This window comes from Plectropomus leopardus, chromosome 6 (assembly GCF_026936395.1).
Source record: "Plectropomus leopardus strain MGB_pleo_1.0 chromosome 6, ASM2693639v1, whole genome shotgun sequence".
Lineage (NCBI taxonomy): Eukaryota > Metazoa > Chordata > Actinopteri > Perciformes > Serranidae > Plectropomus > Plectropomus leopardus.
The window spans coordinates 26,806,443-26,828,125 of record NC_142181.1 but is presented as its reverse complement, the minus strand read 5'-3'; the positions used below and the strand labels follow the sequence as shown (position 1 = coordinate 26,828,125).

The window sequence follows — 21,683 nt, the reverse complement described above, 5'->3', positions numbered from 1 at the left end:
TAAGATAGTGTGATCAAACCTTCATCTGGATATGACCACCTCCTCTCCTCTTCCTTTGACACTCTCTGCTCTGTCTCCTGTACTTTATAGTGTATTCTGCCCTTTTTGGCCTCATCCCATTTTTCCTGCCAAAGTTCTTATACTGTCTTTTTGATTCCCCTCTTACATCATCTATCAGCGGGAGTGTTTATTGGTGGGCTGTGGCGCAGTCCATTCTGGTAGTTGTAGGTTTTCTACCTTCAGACCAAAAGCGAATGCCACAGTCCTTTTCCTGTTTTGTGTGGTTATGTAGCACCAGTTTCAAGATCCCAGTATTTGCGTCTTTCTACGGCATAGACAACCAAGTTTTTTAAAAAGACCAGCTTTCCAGCCGTGAAATACTTTTGGTAGTCTAGAATTATTTTTAAATTTTATCAGTATACATAAAGTGTTAAAATACACAATCTGTGCAAAAAACATCGTGGAAAACCAAAAAATGTATATATTCATTTTTCATATTCAAGCCTAACTACTTTGACAGATTTAAAAAATATAAATAAATAAAATAGAAGCTAGAGGCTTGGTATTGCCACTGATTTCTTGAATTGATTTGATTTTGATTCTCAAGGTCCTGATTCAATATCGCTTTGATTTGGGATATTTCAGCTACAATACCATTTTGGCTTGAATGGGGAAGAGATTTTCAGAGAAATAATACTGTAAATTATGCAATAAATTACTTTTTTAAAAGAATGACCACAGAACAGGATTAGAATTGAATATATTAAGAACTCAATGTTGTTTCTATAGCAACAGCAATAAAATTACAACAGCAAGGTCACTATACACTCAATATCTCTGAAATCTCCAAATTATAACCACAGAAATTTCTCCTCACCCGTATTCACCTTTGAGAGCCACAACATGTATGGGTCTATTATCTCCACCAGATGGCACTGTTTCACAACAGTTTCCACCAGTTCCCCTTGCCTTTGACTCCTCTCCTCTCTTGTCTCTGCTCCTCTGTCGTCACACAGAGGAGGAGCACAGAGGAGTGTACAAAGGTGTGCCTCAACCAGGAATTCATTACCTTTCCATGTCTGTGCATTGTCTCTCTCTCTCTCTGTTATCTGCTCTGTCTGCATCCTTATTTGTGTCTCATTTGTGTGGCTCTACAATACCAGTCCCACTTGCTCAGACCTGAGGTAGCTGCTGGCATTCTCTTTTTTGTTACCTTGTATTCCTGGACCACCCCATTCTGCTCCTCTTCTGGAGGGGGTTGCCAGGAGACCAGGATGGCGGTCCCATTGTCCCCACTTTCCGTCACTGTAACCTCACGAGGAGGGGCACTAGGGGCTGAGGGGGGTAGACAAAAGATAAAACACACACCTTCATATATGACACATTTTTTTTCCTCAACTGCATGCAGTTTTCCCCTGCCTCCCCTCATCCCATTTAGCTGTCACAATCTCTGTGTGAGGCTGAAGCTGAGGTGAGAACAAAGGACTAATAATCAAAATCATGATGCTTTTATCTAAAAAACTGAGTTTGTTTAATACAAGTGCTTTTGTGGATAAATAAAAGCAAATAACTGTTTACTCAAAACAGACAGGGAGTTATGACGGCGGGGTGTATTGCGTGTGTCAACGACAACCTGCGGTCCAAGGGTAATTAAACTAAAATAATTATGAATGCGGCATGAAAGACGTAATCTCAGTGTGAGTGAGTGTTATAAAAACAGGCATTTTTCTCCTTATGGGAGAACAAACATTATGTTTAAAGCTCCGAAAACAATTATCAACAAAACTGGGAACAAAGGAGAATCCACCAAAAAAGATCAAAACACTCCCACACATGCAACACACACACACACACACACACACACACACACACACACACACACACACACACACACACACAGTAAACACTCTGCTTTCACATTTCTCTTAACTGCTCGCTACAGATTAAAATTTGCAGTTGGGTTTCAACCAAACCTCATGAGACTGCCACAACCACACCCTAAGAGAAATTAGTATAACACTTGCACTGGAGTGTCGTATATGGCTTTCCATAGGGCCTTTTAAAGAGCTCCACATCCAGCCTAGCATGCTTGAATACACCACATTTGAACATAACATAATCCTGCCTTCACTGCCTGCTGTGAACAGCTGTTGTATGCTCTCACACATGCAAGCTGTGCACATAAAATCGTGTAAACATGAAAACATGCATGCACACATGCAAGCACTAAAGCAAACTCGCACACACGCATTCACATCCCCCCACCTTCCTCCAGAGTCTTGCCAATTTTGACATCGCTGTCTGTTCCCTGGAATTCATTGAAGAAGGGGCGGACTTTGAATTCATATGTGACTCCCTTCCGTAGCTGCGGCACAACGGCGCTGTCCTCCCCGGGGGTGCGCACCTCAAACACAGCCCACTCGCTCCTCTGCAGGCCCTCTGGTGAAGGTCTATACATCACCTTGTAGCCCTGGATGTACTGCGACTGCTGCTCCACCTTGTGAATTGTGCGCAGACAAAGACAGCGTCAGATTGGCTTGATTAGCAGTTTACAGTGGAAAACTACACAGTCACGTAATAAATTCAGTGATGGACAGTAATAAAGTACATTTACTTATGCTCTTAAGTGCATTTTTTGAGTATCTGTACTGTAATTGAGTATTATTTTTTGGGGGGCAGCTCATTGGTAGACGCAGGTTGCTGGTGGTTATATTTGGCTATGTAGTGTTAAGCACAGTATATACTATGCGATTTTGGACTGTTCAAGACCAGAAATGACCAGCGTGAAAGAAATATGACAATATCTTTGGCTGTGGTTCTACGACGGCGGTCCTACGGTGCACAGCTAGAGAGGTTCAAGGATGGTCGTTGTCGTGGTCTTGCAATCAAAGACATATGGGATAAAATTCTGACACTGTCAGAAATTTGGGATGACCACTGCACTGTCACTGATGTTACGAGCTATGTCCACTAACCGACCAATAGAAATGCAGCATGAAAGGACACACTGATCAGCGCCACACTGCGAAATGCTAGTCGATGCTAATAAACACTCATTGCAAAAATAGCATACTAAGTTGGCCTCTTTTCCTCAGCCATGACTGTGTCCACATTCTCTTTTTTTCCCATAATTGATCATTTTAATTAAGGGGGTTATGGCCAAAATCTACAAGGCAGCACTGAGAGGGCCACATTCTCGCCTCCTCCCCTTTTCAGACTTTTTTAGACACACATAAATGCCACAATAGTGACGGCTCTATTCATGTTTGTTTACATTTTGCTCTTACCACTACAGTGGCATAGATGAATAGCACGCTGACGACATTTTGCTCCTGCATACTGACATCGATGGATGGCAGCAGATGGAGATGAGTATTCCCCACCAGATCAACCGTGACCATACATCAAGTCCATGTTTGAAGTTTTTGAGAGAAGAATGATTTCTATCAGTTTGTTCTGTTAACTGTGCACAAATCTCAGTCTTGGCCTATGAGAATTCACGTTAAATCGGTGTTAAATTTAAAACAATGAAAATGTCAGTGGTGTTCCTTTTGTCAATTCTTGTTACTCGGGGCATTTATATAGGCTTTGTAGCATTGTGACAATGTGTTGTTGAATATACAACAATGCACTGAGATTAAGGCTGTCAGCTTTAATGCTTTAATCCCGGTGTGATTGAGGTCCGTAATTCACACATTAATTATCGCGGCAAGTACCCCAGTACTTTTAATCAAGCATTAATTTGACTCACCAACTTTCACTTGTTTTGGAGTAATATTTGACCACTAGTATCTGTACTTTAACTCAAGCAATAGAGTCGGGTTTTTTGTCTACTGCTGAAAAGATTGTAGCATCACTGATCAGTTATGGATTCGTGCAACTGATACATCAGGCGCTGGATGGAATGGGGTGCTAACTCATCCCATCACCCCTCTGTTTATCCATCCACATCTACATCTCTCTTTTTCGACTGTCTGTCTATGCGCCATTTGGTGCAGCAGCGATTTGTGCAAACCGCAGTATGAGGTCATTGGCCAGAGGTTCCTCTAAGTCTGGAGCTGGTTAAATAGGGCCCAGGCTCCCAGAACAGCCTGTCTCATCCTGTCCTGCTCTCCAGTGTACTGACTGGCTGCCGATGTCAAAGAAGAGGGTAAAATCTTTACACAGAGTTTAACAGCATCTGATGTTGCTAAATAAAGCAGGAAAATGTAATTGGAAGGCATTTGTCTGTTAGTTTAATCTAGGAGTAACTGATGTTGCCTTGTGATCCTGCACAGTTTGAGAAAAGAATAACCCGTATGCTAATATCCCTACGACTCCCTGTGGAAAGCAAGCAGCACTGGCTTGTAAAGATTTTAGTGATTTCTTTATCCCTCCCACGTAAAATATGCTGCCCGGCTCAGGTGGTCTTCATTAGTGCAAAAACTGTGCAACACAAAGGAAAATGTAAAACCAAGAAACTCCACATTGGGAATAGATTTATCCCCACAAAACAAGGAAACTAGTGCGCTTAACTATAATATCAGTCTCCCTTGTGTCATGTGTTTTTTGTTTTTTTTTTGAGCATTCCAAGGAGACAGGGTAACTGGGCAGTAATGTTTTAAATCAGTCTTGACATGTCAGTATCCTTTTCACATTTCCTGAGTCCCATTCATCACTCACTATGGCACTTCATAATACCTGGGAATGTAGGGGTGGCCTTATGTCAAAAGGCAAAACAAGGACTGTTCTTACCTTTCAGACAGCAATCTCACACACTAATATCAACGATCCAAGGAGGACATTAAAGCTATATTGTCTCATAATAATCCAAAAAAGATACATCAACAATCAGATCAATTGCAAGTGGACATTAGTACTTCACTTTCAGCGAAGAAAAGCCACCATAAACTCTCAGCTCTACTTCTTCCTCTCCCACCTATCCGTACTAACATCTGTAAGCCATTTCCACTTAAGAGCATGAGTTGGCCGCCTCTTCCTTCTCACTTGTATTATTTTAACAGCCGTCAAGTGTTTTCAATCTGAGAGGGCACAGGCTGGCACGCCACACACTGCTGTATGATACTTCGTAGCCCTGCAGAAGGCCGAGCTCTGTAGTCTGGCATTTGGGGCTGTTGAGTGGTCCGCTGTGGGCAAAGCTGCAGATTTTTGATCCCTGGCCAGTCGACCAGTTCAGGCTCATGCCAGATGGACACTAAGAACACTTAGACTGTGTTCCAAGCTGCTCTCTGCAGGGTCTTCCTTCATCTATAGGGTGCTAGGATGTTAGCACATTAGCTCAACTGAGTGGCTTGACAAATTGACCATGGGCATGTCACTAAGCTAACCTCTGAGCTTTGGTGACCAGCTATACCAATGATCCATATGGTGATATGTAGCTGGCTGCAGCTGTCTGAAGGAGTTCGTGAAGAGATTTATACTCACTGTCCACTGCACCCTGACAGACGAGGAGGAGAGGATGGTGGGGTTGTGCAGGTGGATGACCACCTCTCCCAACTCCCTTTGGATCTGACGATGGTCCACACCCTGACTGGTGGGAGGAATATCTGTACGGTATGCAAAAACACAGACATACTTAATCACTGATTTTATCTTAACCCTTTAAAATCTGTATCGACGTCACTATTCTTGTGCTGCATCCATACACTTTATTATTTAAAACCTTAAACCCTACAGAAATCGGTTTGATTTCTTTCACAAACATGAGGAAAAAGGCAAAGGGCATCTTAGCAAGAAATGTTTTGCAAATTGCAAGAAATAAATCAATTTAGATTTTTTTTTAACTTCTCTGTGTTTTTTGTTTGTTTTATTTTTTTCAGGTAATTAGGTAATTTTCTTGTTTTGTTGTTTTCTGGGTCATTTCTTTTTCAGCTGCTCATTGTCTTCTTGCCATGTTTTTTAAAGAAATCAAGCCAATTTCCCCAGGTTTCAAAGGGTTAAAGTTCAGAAAAACTATAATACTGCTGTACTGTATATCAAAGTCAGTAAGAAGGCAGTTCTCACCTTGTGTTTTCACAGCATCAGTGATAGGACTGGGATCACTCAGCCCGTAGGCATTGGCTGCCCGTACTAAGAAGAGGTAGACTGCACTGGGCTTCAAGCCCTTCAGTACAAATGACTCAGTTTTCACATGCTCTGCCAAGGTCTGCCAGCTGCTCCCTGATGCATGACTGTGGACACACAGCATAAAGAATTAAAGTTTAAAATATTTTAATAAAGACATGTGGTCATTTTGTTTATTGATCTTTGAGATGATGAGGTTTACCTGAAGGCCTCGATTACATAGGAGGTGGGTGTGGCTCCAGCATTAGGGTTAGGTCTCCAGGTCAGGGCAACGGAGGTGCGGGTAACATCAGTGACCTCAGGTTTGGAAGGGGCACTGGGGATCAGGTTTGGGTCAGTAGGCCTATTTGGCTGGACTGGGACTCCAAACTCTTAATGCAGAACAGAGAGAAAACCAAAAATATTTTCACACAGAGGAGCACTAAATTTCAAATGCAACATATTTTGCCTAATGTTAGACATATTTGGGGATTTTTATGAGTTTTTGTAATTTCATAACATTTCCAGGAATTTCATGACCATGGAGTATGCAAAACATCTCAAGACTTCAATGTAACCTCTCTTACTAGACCGGTTCTTTCACAAAGCAGAATAAGAAAATGAAAACATATAAAACTCCTACTAATGGACAATAAACATCACTATTAGGCTTACCGTGGACCTCTAAGAAGGCTTTCCATGAGGCCTCTCCACTGGGTGTGGAGGCGATGCAGGTGTAGGTACCAGTGTCACCAAGCTGGAGCAGAAAAGAGGAGGATATTTTAAATGTAAATTATCTGAAAGTGTGACAGAGTTTCATTAACTGGTAGTAGTCTCTCTCCCACTTTCTGCCTCTTGCTATCTCCCCCCTCCTACCCTCACAGCTCTGCTTATTGACATTCTGGTGGAGTCCGTCGCGGGCAGCTGTCATTGCCTGATAATCTCAATATCATCTCTTTCATAGCAGAAACTGGGGGAAAGCAGCTGGAAAGGCCAAGTGGCAAACCATTGCTAGTCAAATGGAAAAGATTTTCACAGGATCAGAGACTAATTGGAGACCTTTTTCTCTCTCTACCATCCCCCTGAGTACCATACATGGGAGCCACTGTTCTGTGCAACAGATGTGGTGACAAGCTGTGCTGACGATACGTGGAAGAACCTTGATTATTCATACACTTTTAGATGTAAAAAGGACGTTTGGAGAAGTGTGGCTCTTTGAATCTTTAGAGCACAGTATGGATTGATGAACTACAGTGTAGCAATTAGGCAGCTTGGTTAAGCTTTAGGTTAGGAGACTGAGCCTACACAACACCAAAAAGCACTTAGACAGCTTAAATGTCACTCTCAAGTAGAAATCTCCGGGGCTGAAAAATAAACCCAATGCTCAGTTCCTCAAATGGCCACTTGAGGCTGGCTCCAAAAATGAGTCAATTACCATAGACACCCATGTTATAATGCCAAACTTTACATCCGAAACAAACATGTTCACAGCCTGGTAAAATAAATCAATTTTGCTCTCTGTAGTTAATTTACCTGTTCATGACAACTGTTTGAGAAGTGAAATTTAATATAATTCACCAATTTAAATTATAGTTGGGCTTAAAGTTACACATAGTTAAGGGCCTGGCCGCTTTGAGTGACAGGTGGGTGCTGTCCACTCACAAGTCTTTACCATAGTGGCAGCGCTGGGTGGATAAAGTAACCATGATGTAACCACAGAGTCAGAGAGAATAGGCGTACGTGTCGCTAATTTGTTGTGTTTTTCTTTAATTAAAGTTAATTGAAAAGTTTTGGCAGCCTAAAATGTCTTGTTCATGATGGCAATGGTCAAAATGCCAAACTCTGAGACTCAAAAATGGTAGTCCACAAACCTATGGTTGACATCACTGTGGCTAAGTGTTATTTTATACAGTGTATGGTCTCCCTTTTGAAGGCTGAAATTAGTTATTTTCATAATGGGATATGTATCTGCATTAGATCTGCATTAAAACACACAGAGGGAGAGACAATAATGAGGTGCATCTGCCAGATTGTTTTCACTCACTGTGCAGTTTGAAAAAAAAAAACAGAGCTGAACCTGGACTTGGGATCCAAACCTAAAATAAATCATTTGTTTCTTGGCTCACGGCCTAAATGTTCTCCAAATTTAATTGAAATCGGCTGACAGGTTTTTCAGATGGTCTGCTAGCTTACAGGCTAATAAACAAAACACCAAACATAACCCTGTTGCCAAAAGTATATGGCATATTTTCACACTGCTGCATTCTTTAAAAGATGTCTGTCAACTGCAGTCAAAGTCTGTGGGTGTGACAAATAATTCTGTTGTGAATTGTTGGTGATGCATAGTACGCTAAGGGCTACTGTGCTGAAGTGTAAACAAAAGATAGAGAGAGAAACAGAATGATATAAATTGTTTGAATAACTGACTGGGAGCAAGTCCTGCCAACGACCCTCAAGGTGCATATTTTTTTTGTCTGGCAGCTAACAAAATGTATTAAAACTCCTTAACAATAACACTCACATGACCACATTAATAAAATAAATTGCCTCACGCATCAAAAACATCTTCATTAAAATGATGTCAGGGAGAAATGACAAGTTCATTAATGTAAAGTGCCTGCAGAGTTTCCTCGGCTACAGCGGGAGAGAGGTTCAGGCGCATCTCCCTCCCGTCCGCCTCACACTGGCAGCCCAATCACACCGCAATCTTGTCACCACAAGACATGCCAGCATTCATCAGAACTCCGCAAACTGACGCGAACTCTGACCCCGTGACGCCTCCATCTGGAAGACACGTCAGCACCCCCTACTTGTCTCTCCCTGAGAGTGTGTTCAGCATCACATGGCTTGCAATCGCACACACACTCACACACAAAATTACACACAAAACCCACTGTGCTCCCTGACTGACAGGAACTACAGACTGTTCGACTTCACGGAGTCCATTTCAAACCCGCGACAACTGACTGACAGCCCGCAGAGGGCTGGTTGCTGGCAGGGAACACATGCTTTATTTACCAACCAGCGGGGGATTGCCTGGCACATTATGGATGTGATATGAACAACTTTGAAGTTTATTAGAATGGATTTAGACATTAAAAGCAGCCAAATAAAAAAAATCTTGATTAAAAACACAATTATATTTCTATATAAATATTTAAAAAATACAAGGCAAGTTTATATGTTTAGAGTCCAAATGCCCCACTGGGTGCGGGCTTGTACATTTGCTTGATGTTACAAAGGGATCCGGTAAATGTGTGCAGGTGTCCTACCTTTGCATAGCGTATCTGCAATGAGCCCGTGTCCAGCTGTTTCACCCTGGAGTCATGTGTGGACACCAAGACACCATCCTTCCTCCACAGGATGGTGGGGGTGGGGTTTCCTGTTGCCACACAGTTGAGGACCACTGTGCCGTCCACAGCCACCGTTTGATTGGTTGGGCCCTGTCGGATAACTGGTGGCGGGCGGTCAGACACAACTGATTGAGAGGAGGGAGAATGAGCAATTATGTGGTGAGGTGGAGGGAGGAAAAACTGTGAAGGTGTTCATGTGCTGCAGCAGGCGCAGAAGACAAGATTCAGACAATTACATCCAGCTTGTGTGAGAAAAACACACAAAAGGCAGAGAATGTGCCAAACAGCATGTAGCAATGTAAGCATGTGAAAACTGCAAGGGTAGTGGGAGAGGAATTAAATCCATTTTGAAGAACTGGAAACAATTTTCTAATCATTCAGCAGCAGGAGTCGAACTTAGCCAAATAAAAGCAGCGTAATTAAAATGAAACAGCCTCAGATACTTCAGGCTTCTCGCTGCAGCTCAAACAGACGCCTGGCACTGCCCGTACGAGCGCTCACGGCCAACAATCCCCTGGCCCATCCCCCGGCCATAAAACACAAAAAACAAGGGAGAAAATGCTTAAAAAACATCTAGCCAGAACAGACAATGTTATTTGCATGAGGACGTTTTAAACTCCTCCTCCCTGCCTCCAAGCCTGTGGACCCTGGCTGTTCAACCAGTACACACAAACAACAAAGACATGGAGAGAAAAGCATGTATTTGACAGAGAGATAGAGGCTGTAATGTGCAGGGAAAAGAGGAGAAAGATGTGAGAGCAACTCTAATTACATGCACCCAATAATTTTTTCATCTTTATTTTACTGTTATTCATCACGCTCCTGCTATAGGATGTCTGCCTCTGATTATTATTATCACTCATGGCACTATTGATGACTACTCCTGTCAGCGCCACTGATTTACTAGTAAGTTACATTCAGTGAGGGGCAATTGAATTAATACCTAATGCAGTGTAAAAGCAACACATAATGACGTATGTATGTGTGCATAGATCGTCCGAACCACGCTGCGGTGTAATCTTTGGGCCGCTTTGTCTTTGCTTTTGTGCAGGCGATAGTGCAATTACTAAAACACTGTCAGCATGACCTGTAATTACCAGATCTGCCTGCGGAGAAGTGGTAGCCTCAGAGCGGCCTGCTCACTTTAATAACTGTTATTATTATCCAGAGAGCATGACAGGACGAGAGAGAGAAGAGAGCGAGATGGAGCATACCATTGTAGGGCCTGGAATGAAGAAAGACATTTGGTAAATGAAGGGATGAATCTAGGTGTGTCATAGACAAAATAATAGCAGCCCAGCTCTCAGTGGGAAATGGTGGAAATAAAGCCAAGGTTAGTCCACCAGGCTGACAGGGATTGGCTAGTGGAGTAATTAGAGGACCCAGTCCAGACCGAACCACACAGCCACAGTCTTCCAACGGTAGACAGCAGCAAGCCAGCCATGGAATACCGAAGGAGACATTAGCCAGTGTGAAGCCAGCGAAGCCAAATACTGAGCCACGGTCTGGGTGCACAGGCACCAGAGAGTCTCTACCTCTGACAGGAACACATTGAACAGGCCAGACCGAACCTCACAAACCTCAATCGGATATTAATACGCTCTGCGGCGACCACAGCTTTGCAGACGAACAGCATTATCCTCACAAGCCAAAGATTATCTGAATTTATCCACTCGAGCTTTCTTTCAGTGTTCCTCTAATTCACTCTGAGACTTTGCTGCATGCACAAAATGTGCTTTTTTTTCGCTTACCATCAGTGACCTCAAGCAGAGCCTTGGTGAGGACGCTGCCAGCTGTGTTGATGGCCTGGCAGCTGTAGTATCCCATGTCTGAGCGCTCAGCATCAGTGATGGTCAGGTCCCCAGACTGAGACACAGAAAACCGGCTGGAGGGTTGAGGAGGTTGGTAGGAGAAGAGCAGGTTCTGTGGCAAATGAAATCAGATCATACAGTTAGACATGTAAGCATGTAGAGTAACCATGCAACCTGGTAAAAGACAGATTGCTCTGTTCATTATTTGTTTTCATTAGAAATATATCCATTACAAAAACTCTTGAATAATGGTATCAGAACTTATCATTCAATACAGATAAACATAACTACACTACAAGACATGCTGCAGGAGGTAACGTTGAACTGCCCGAAGCAAAGACAAATGCAATCAATCAAACAGTAATATACAGATCCATGTATGAATGGAAATGACTCCTTAAATACATCATGGAAAGGATCAGTAAAATACGATCCAAATTATTTGGAAAACAGTATCTCCTAAAAAATCAAAGGAACCAAACAAAATCTAGGAACCAATTAGGTTTTGGACAATGGAAAATGTGTTTGATCAACTTAACTTAATGTCCTAATCAAATCTCCAATGATAATGCTTTTTAGATTTTTTATGATGTGTTTTTTTTCAGATGTTTTCATGTTATATGTTGTCATTGCTACTCTTTTATGCTCATTTGTGCAAAGCAAATTCCCCTTGAGGCAATAAAGGTTTTCTTTCATTCATTCATTCATGCTTGTGAAATGTGCCTGAGATGTATGTATAAAATGTAGCAAAGCAGATGTACTTTGATTTATCCGACTATATCTACATATAATTACCATTATTTTAATTTTAATTTTAATTTTTAATCAGAATTATTCCATTATATTAATTTCTTAATTCACTGCTTCTTGTAGATTTTTTAAAATTTTATTTTAATTAACAGTTATATGTTATGCGTTTAATATTAAGAATACCAGCAACACCCCAGGAAGGATAGTGGCAGCTATGCTTCAGCTAAGGAGGATCCTAAATAAAACATAAAACATGTATTAATGTCTATTTGGGTGGAGTATGTGAATTGGACAGCTTTAAACTTTCACTCCAAAACGGCAGATAAATGCAAGCATCTGTTGGCTATCAAGTGAACTAATTCTGCAGATTTCCAAAGCTTTGAATAAGAAAACAAGTATATTCTCTGAACAGAAATGGAAAACCTTTATTATAGTTTATTTTGTTTACCTGACTGCCTTCACGCTGCCAGAATATGGCAGGCTGTGGGTTTCCAGTGGCCTCACACTGGAAGGTGACGGTTCTGCCAACCCCAACCACCTGGTTCCTTGGTCTGACCACAAACGCCGGGGGCACTGGAGGACAGCCATCAGAAAGGTTAGCCATTGTAAAGACAAACACACCATAGTATATTATTATAGTTATCATAATATTGCAGTTACAAGTGGTCTGGCTTATTTAAAAAAAAGAAAAAAGAGATCTGACTGCGGCAACTGTACAGTGCCTGTATTCAAATCTGTTGTTCAGCATTCAGGCTCTCTTTCAAAACTTGGCAGAGTGTGCGCACAGCAGATTAACCAGTACGCTGATCAAATTCAAAATGCAGGCATATTATAGATGTAATGAATAGAAAAAACAACGGTTACTCCCATGCCCCCTCATTTGCATGGGCAAGGGCATGGACCGTTAAAATTTACATGGAAATGGGGAATAAATTTGAGCCATCTGTCCATGCTGACACCCTCCAATAACGCAGGCCTAAACCATGATGCAGTATCCATGCATCTTAATGACAAATTCCATCTCAGACTAAGTGTGGCATCGTAGCCCAAGGTCATCCATGCAGCTCTACAGTGACACTAGGCCTTGCTAGTCTTAATAGGCCATTTATGTGAGGACACACACCCTGAATATAGAGGTCCAGAGGCAGGCCAGTTTACATCTTGACTCTGGATAGACCTCGAATATCATACATCTGCAAACATTTTAATTTGCTTTACACTGAGGCTGTGTAAGGCAATCTGAGAACTGTCATTTGAAATATAGACATAATTTGTCCCTGAATAAGATGGGGTGTTTGGTAATGCATAAAAGAGGGGGAAATAATAGAGTGAAATGATGCGGCTTTACCTTGGAGGCCCAAGCTGAGCATATTTTTACCCATTAATGTCCTTTTGTCACTGTTGCCCATGACAACAGAAACATGAGTGCTGATTGGAGGGTGGAGAAGTGATGGGAGGAGGATGGAGAGGGGGTTGTGACAGCTTCCTGTCTCTGTCAGGGCGGTGAATAGGTGACGGGTGACATTTCAACTTACCAGACACGACTAAAAAGGAAACAAAAACACAACAACACAAAAACCCAAAGATGAATAAATAAATAATAAACAGCATGACATAAAGAGGAGAGATAAGGAAAATAACAATGTGATGTCCATGGGTACAAATAATCATGTTGTTGTTATTCTATGAATACAAGACATGTCTTATTTCACCCTCTGCTCAAACCCTAGGGATCATGTGACACACAGCGAAGAATAATTACCATGAGTGATCAGGAATGCATTAAAAATTCACATACACAAAAACATCTGATTCAACACTCCCTCTGAGGCTCGGGACATAGTCAAGGACAGTAAAAATGCTGGATAAACCCTTTGAAACCTGTGCAAATTGGCTTGATTTCTTTTTTGAAAACACAGAGAGGAATAACTTCAGGAGAAATGTCCCAGAAATTAGCAAGAAAATTGCAAAAACACACAAGACAATTCACTGAAAATTTGCAAACACAAAAAAAAACAGGAAAGTAAAAACAATGACCTGGGAAAAAATGCCTAAAAAGTAGAATAATTCTGAAAAAATAATCTAAAATACACAATTATGATAACTAGAAATATAGCTCTCTAGACAGAAATCAAACCATATCTCTGTTTTTTGTTTTTTTTACCACATTGCCCATATACCTTCCAGTTTAAGCCTGTGATGTGTCCCCTGTTTTGTATTGTTTTTCTGTCTTTAGTTTCATTGTATGTCTCTTGACTGTTTATATATATGTCATAGCACTTGTTTTCACTTGTTCTATTATCACCATATTTCACAAAAAAGGAGAAAGAAATCAATCCAATTTTCTTTGGTTTCAAAGGTTTAAATACTTGTGAAAGCGGTCTGAATGCAGCACAAAAAAAAAAGATGTCGCTTCAGGTTTTAACGGGTTAAATACAGTAAAATGACAAGAAAATAGGGCACAGATTAAACAGGACAGATGTTTTAATCTCAGCAAATACAATTCTTTTTTCCAGGTGTTGTGTGAAGGTGAACATCCCTGTACCCTTAATGAGGTAGAGCACCCTGGTGAGCAGCTGGATCACAGTCCCCTCAAACACAGCCCTGCAAATGTAAGTGCGCTTCATAAAACCACAAGGTGAATGTTAACTGTCACTCTTTGGTCATAAATCTCCTCTGGCCAATCACTCACCTTATCTAATCTGTCTGCTTCAACGGCTCCCACGGAAACATAAACGCTGTCAGTCAGAGTAATGACCGACCCCTCCCACCTCCCCCCCGGCTGGCCTTTAAAATGCAGATAAGACTTGCATCAAACACTCCCAGAAGAAGACGCTCAACGCCATCCGCTCTAGATACACAATCACAAGAACATACACAAATACACAAGCTCCCATGCAACACCTACACACACCCATTCATGTGTGTCTAAGCCTTTAATAAGGTAACCCTACCTCTCCCATGCTGTTGTGATCATAGTTGTGGACCTTGAGGAAGAGGTCAGTCTTAAATCTGACTTTGCTGTGGACGCTCTGCTGGTTTACAGAGCAGAGGGGAGTCTCTATCAACAAGCTGGTCAGAGCGGCTAAAGAGGACACACAGAGCACGGCGACCTCCAGCCCAACGAGAGGCAGGCTGAAGACCATCACGGAGATATTAACAGTGCTGCTGTTCATTGGGCTTGGCATCAACACTACATGCAGAGGATTTAGCATGATTAATAGCAGATCCCACTGGGTCTGGGTCACTAGGTCTGTCGCATGCTTTAAATGTTCTGAGATTTTGTGTATGTGGTTCTCACAACTTTGCGTGACAGTGAGTAATACACAATGAGAGTCTATCCGATGCTACAAGATAAATCAAATGTGTAGATACAGAGATAAAACAACATAAAACATCAATTCTATATGTGGCACCCCACCGGGTTTTGCTATTTATCATCACTGTAGCAGCACACAGTCGTCTGACGGCAAAGTTCCTCTCGCTCACTCTCTTTTGGCACCAGTTCCAAGTCTCCTTCCAGACCCTTTACATGGATTATTAGCAACACTGCTCTAGGGACTCCCATTCCATTCAAGACCTTCCTACACATAAATCACCGCTAACAGCAAACTTAACCAGCTGAGAAAAAACAACACGTTGATTTTTTGAATTCTGTCCATTAACGTCTGAAACAATGTATTTACATTCCTATGGTGGAAGTCTACCAGTGGAGTTTAACTGACAAAATACGGTATAAACATTATTTAACCACACCAGATCAAAATGCCTGTGTCTGATTAAGTCTTAAATCTTTAACCCTTGAAAATCCTAACTAAGTAAAAAGCAATGGGTTTTTTTCTTTGCATTTTTTTTATTTTCTCACAGCTATTATAACAAAAATCTACCAAACAGCTGAGATGGCCTCTCATGAAAATGGTAAAATGGAGAAAAAAAATTCAATATTTTAATGCTTGTAATATGTTAGTATTCAAGATGCACAATAATGTCGACACTTCATCTGATCGGCAGATGTTGTCTTTAACATTAAATATCAGGATCGACCAACATGCTGATTTCTGCCAATATCACAAGCCAATAATTTTTTGTAATTGCCAAAGTGAACAGGTACCAAAAAAAAAAAAAAAAAATCAACTGTAAGTCTAAATATTTCTCGTATTTTGCACCATGAATTAATACATTGAAGAGCATTTATGTCTCCATCTGCCGGTGGGTCATCATGATAATTGTATGCATAATATGATATAATAATTCCTATACAAAAGAGACTCAATGATCACTAAAATTAAATGGGGAAAATGTGGATATATTGATATTGCTTATTGGCCAAATGGGTTGTTTTTATATCAGCATATAGGCAAAAAAAAAACAAAATCATGCATCCTTATAAGATAGTATACATTTAGTATACTTTTTTTTTAAATATCTGACCCTTAGATGACATTAGATTTTTATTTTGGGTCAAGTTACAGAAATCTGTTCATTAAGACTGAAAAGGCAGACTATTTAAAGACATAGCGACATCTAGTGGAGTTTTTAAGCATAACATAAGCCAAATGGTAGAGATAGATCAACCAGGTTCAAAACATTTTTCATTAAGATATACTGACTGCAAATGTGCTCTGCCAAATGGCTCAGCAGGGTGTTAAAGGGTTAAAAACTTTCACATGTACGCAAACTCTATAGGAAGCAGACTTAATAGCTGAACAGCCCATCTCACTGCTACATTCTCATGTGGCTTAGATTAATGATTTTACGATGAAACTATAAATACGGCTGGTGACTTGGCCAATTATGCGTTTCTTCCATCAATCAGTGCAATATTTCACTTGACATATTTATAAGTCAAAAGGAGGTGTAGCAGGGCTGACAAACACGTGTGTAAGACAATAATTCACTGATTAAGTTAGTAACGAGAGCAGAGCACTGAAAGAAAAACAGCCCAGGGAACTGCTTCCACAATGTCGACATTGTTCACTGACCATGGGAGGTGTGAAAATCGCCCTCTGTCCACACAGAGTCGGACTCTCCTTATAAACTGCCCAGATCTTACAAGGGATTTGCTTCTTCAAAACTGTGTGTCTTGTATTTTTTAACATCACATACTGCAATAATAAGCACATTTTATAATGAAGCTGCAGAGAATGACTTCTATATTTAACCAGTCTTTCGAACAAATCCAATTTTAATTCAATGGGTTTTATCGCCCATTTATACATCACAGCAGATTTAGCAGAAAAAAGTTCAAAGCGTATTTACATTATTTCCTCTCTGGCCTTAAATATCCGATTACCATTTTGTGGTGTCATTCTCTCTGCCAGTGGCTCACTACACTTGAAATTATATTATTCAGCTGCTCAGTTATTCTTATGCAGAACTCTTGCCATACTTTGACTCTTGATGTAGGGCGACAGCATTGCCCACTAAAGCCACAGACTAAACTCCTGTCCCCCATATTACTGTTGTCTTCACTTCCACAGCGACATCTCACTACCTATACATCGTTCCGCTACTTTGGCCCGTTTAGACCTACAATTACTCGGCCTTTCTTTCCTTTCCTGCGCCCGCATCTGTAATTAGAAGCATGTCATTTCCGGGCGTGGGACTTTGGCCTGCTTGTCTTTAATTAGCTGGACTACTAAGTGCCCACAGCCTCCCTGGCCTCCTCACGTCCTGGTCTGAATGAAGCTCAGGGAACTGAAAAGGAGATGGAAACGGTTCTAGGAACTTTGGAAGCTCAGAGGTTCAGGCATGAGTCTGATCTAAGCAACAGAGTAGAATGAGGATTCACGTCATGCCTCTCACCAAAGGGTGCAGGAAGGTGGGTGCTGACGGTGCTGCTGCACCCCCTATTGACAAGATGTGGAACAACACAGTTTGTAAATATTTAGCTAAAGCCGCATTTACACTGCCTATTATAGGCAGGAATATCAAGCCATTATGGTGCCTCACCGTTCTGTATAAAACATCCAGTTACAAAAAGGGGCGACAGAGTGGTCTAGCGTCTGAAGCGGGAACAAAAGTAGTAAGAGCCCAAAAACAAGGTCTCTGCAAAATGTAAAGCTGGAAAGGCGTGACCATGGACAGAACCTGTGTGACATTTTGACAACATCTTTATGCGTGCGACCCACCATGGGAGATTTAAAAAGCAACTGTTAGCATAGCGGCTAATTCAAAAAAGAAGAACGGCGGCCATAAATGTTTGCAAACTGGGAAAACAATGAGATTCAGGAGCTCTTTACCCTCTGAGCAGATGACGAGATCAACTGCAATGTAACAGAAATGTTATGCATTGATAATTTTTTTTTACGTCACGCCTCCTTTAATTGTGGGATGCCACAAAGCAGTGTATATTCACACACAGCAGCGGAATGATGCTGCCGTCAGTTGGTTCTGTGTAAAAGTGCAGGGGCGGTATAAATGGGGAACTTTGTTGCTGCCCTAGAGTGCGATCAGCAAAAACGAGTTTCTGTGCGTATGCTCTCAACTGATCTTACTCTCTAGAAAAGCGTCGGCATTTGTCCCTTAAATGTACAGCAGAGGTTCCTCTTTGCCAAAGTGTAATCTATTTAAGTGCCTTTACTTTGGTTTTCATGCCTCTCCAACTCTTATAACACGGGGATTGAAAGGCATGATGTGTGAAAAGAAGGCCTTGCTTCTACATGCAGGCAACAGGGAATTGGCCTGAAGTTAAGACATTTCATTTCCACTGAGGACAAGGAAGGTTTTAGCATTTCAAATATGATTCTAAGCCCAGAGAACAGCTTATTGAACCAGTGCATCAATGCCGTTCCCTTTCATTATCTAAGCTTTCATCAGGAAGAGGGAAAAGAGTGAAAAAAAAGGCAATAAGAGAAGCAGATATATTGATGGGTTTATTGGCAGGTGGGCCTAATCTTGCTCTTCAAAACCAATCTAAAGACTGCTGTCTTGAGGAGAAAATCAAGAATAAATTGCAAAGGGTAGCCATGTGAAGATGAAGTATTCGCGTGTGGGGGTTGGCTGAAGAATGAAATCACCTTGTCTCTTTATATCTCCGCTGCGTTGAGACTGCTGGGAGTGACATTAATATGACTGACCTCACCACAAAAACCTCGCTCCCCCTCTATCCACTTCACCACAATCGCCCCCCAGCCCCAATTCCCAACCCGTTCTGCATCAGTGCTGAGCCGCCACCGAGACCAACATACTCACTGTCCTCCCATCCAATCCCCATCTCCCATCCACTGAGCCTCCTCCTCCATCCCTCCCTTCTTCTCTCACCAGACTCCCAACATTCCCATTAGTTTGGCGTTAAATGGCCCCTGTGTTCCTCCGATTCTCAGGAGGGTTTAAGGGTGATCCCAGCCCCCCAGTTCCTCTCAATGGTTTCTTTCTGAATGTTCACACTCTGTGACCGGCTGCTTTATATTCCAACTGTGTTAATAAGACGTCCAATGGAGAGGGCCACAGGAGACACACGGATATTCCATAGGTTCACAAATAGCACTGTATGTCTTAAAACATGACGGAAGACAGGCCTCCGGAGAAATGCCACTTGTATAGGGCAAATGAAATCGATTGCTGTTGAGCTCCCATGTGCACAGGTCTACAGCTATTATGGATTTTTGCGTTTCTTTTTATTAGAAATCAATCAGCTAATTGAGAGAAAATAGTTGAAAGTGATGACCGCGTAGTGCTAAAGCTGAAGGCTATTATGGCAATGTCCCCGCACTAAATTGCATTTGAATCAGGCTGCACAATAACCCAAAATGGAAATGAATTTAGAATAGCTGTCTGAGGGGCTGTAAATGAGATATCTGGCCAAGTGAATATTGTCAAACTAAGACTTGCAATTGCATTCTCTCTGTCTTACCGTGGACGGTGAGTGTGGCTGACGCCTCCGCCTTGCCCACCATGTTCTCTACCACGCAGGTGTAGGAGCCGACATCAGCTGAGGTCAGACGACGGATCTTCAGGGTGTGGTCCTCACGAATCTCATACCTAGATTCAAACAGATTTCCATGTATCTATGGTCGTCATTTACACAAAAACTTTTTATAAACAGATTCAAAACATCATGCTCCAGCTGACGATAGACAAAAGCAAGCAGAGGATCAAAAATAAAAGAGGCGGAGATGGAGAGGAACAAAGGTATTGTGTAATGAAAGGAGACTAGTTGATGAGTCATACCTTCCTTTGGGCAGGTCACCATCGTCTTTCCTCCAGCGCACGGTGGGAACTGGGTCGCCACGGGCCTCACACCTGAACTCTACACTCTGGTCCACTAACACCACCTGACTGCCTGGGCGACGCACAAAGCTTGGACGCTCTGCGAAAATGAAAAACAGTATACAAATTGAAAATCAGAGTACAGCACGGTAGTAGTGGAATAATGTTTTGATTAAGTGGAAGTCATTAAATCTGTTGCTTTGATTCCCTCAATAAATCTTGGTTTTGTTCTTTATTGTCAGGCTTTAGAGCTAAGTTTGAAATGAAATTGGAAATTGAATAAAACCCAGTGGAAAAAGCCATCTTGAAGTTTGATTTTAGGTCCTGTGAGGTGTCCTGGAATGGAAATGATGAAATAATATGAAATAATCTAATTTAGTTTTACACAGACTTGAAATAACAAGGTAATAGCCAATTTAGGGAGAAGGACGCAGGTTAAAAAGAACAAGAATACACCATAGACTTCACAGACTAGACAGCACACATAAGTCACAAGACAAAATTAAGCACAGGAGACTAATTTGTGGTACAGTATGGTTTTAACTACACATGACTTGGCTCTAAATTAATTGAAGACAGCACACGGAACAAGATCTGACACAGAAAGTCAGTCATCTTGTTAACCCCTCACCATCAAGTCCAGTTCTGACTCTCACTGGTCTCTAAATCCCTAATACAGGGTCACCACAACCATGGATAGATTACTGAGCGGGGCTAAGAAGCAAAGGCCTGCGGGCCAAAAGTCTAAGGGGCCCCTCTGGCCTTCACCTGCAAAAATGTCACTCAAATGAACAGGTACCAACCAAGAACAGACTAAAAAATGATCAAAAAAGGATGCAAAGGAATGACAAAGGCACACTTAATGACCTCGAAGAGACACAAAATGACAAAAAGACACACAACAACCTCAAAATGACATAAAATGGACAAAAAAGATACAAACAACTTTAAAAATAACCAAAAGAGATATGAAATTGGCAACACAACATGACCAATAAGAGACATAAAATTACTGCAAAGGGACACAAAATGACACACAAAGAAACACAATACAACCTCCATTCCAAAAAACACAAAAAATAACCAAAACAGATGTAAAATGACCTCAAAGACACCAAATAACAACAAAGAAACATAAAAATGACTACTGAGTAACACAAAACAATCAAAAAAGACACTAAATTTCCATAAAGAAGCCACAAAACACAAAATGATGTTTGACAACTACAACAAGAGGACAAGAAACTCTCTGTAGGAGAGGTGGTGGGGTCCATGTCTGAGCCCAGGGGCCCATTGTCTCAGAATCTGCTCATAACCCCAACACTTGCAATGTTTATTTTTTTATATTCTCTTGGGCTAAAAAACCCACATAAAAAAAAACAAACAAACACCAGCTCTGGACATGTTCCATCGGACTTGATCCCAAAAACTAACTGGAGTAGTTTATGATTAACCAGAGTTTCTGGGTTACTCGCTCAGATGGACTAACACAAAAGCCAGGAGCTGGCCTCATTTA

The 21,683-nt window shown here is 41.5% G+C and overlaps 1 protein-coding gene across 4 annotated transcripts in view; it reads right to left on the bottom strand.

Annotated features, from left to right (window-relative positions):
- The window catches only part of robo1 (roundabout, axon guidance receptor, homolog 1 (Drosophila)), a 349,403-nt gene that overhangs the window by 69,654 nt on the left and 258,066 nt on the right, over positions 1-21,683 (bottom strand). For all 4 annotated transcript variants that reach the window (XM_088079109.1, XM_088079110.1, XM_088079111.1 and 1 more), the window contains 11 exons: positions 20,129-20,267; positions 19,812-19,939; positions 12,405-12,529; positions 11,147-11,318; positions 9,315-9,520; positions 6,718-6,799; positions 6,266-6,434; positions 6,004-6,170; positions 5,425-5,546; positions 2,266-2,497; positions 1,214-1,335 (listed from right to left, as the gene is read on the bottom strand). In XM_088079109.1, coding sequence (XP_087935235.1) covers positions 1,214-1,335; positions 2,266-2,497; positions 5,425-5,546; positions 6,004-6,170; positions 6,266-6,434; positions 6,718-6,799; positions 9,315-9,520; positions 11,147-11,318; positions 12,405-12,529; positions 19,812-19,939; positions 20,129-20,267 — 1,664 coding nt within the window. The remainder of the gene's footprint in view (positions 1-1,213; positions 1,336-2,265; positions 2,498-5,424; positions 5,547-6,003; positions 6,171-6,265; positions 6,435-6,717; positions 6,800-9,314; positions 9,521-11,146; positions 11,319-12,404; positions 12,530-19,811; positions 19,940-20,128; positions 20,268-21,683) is intronic.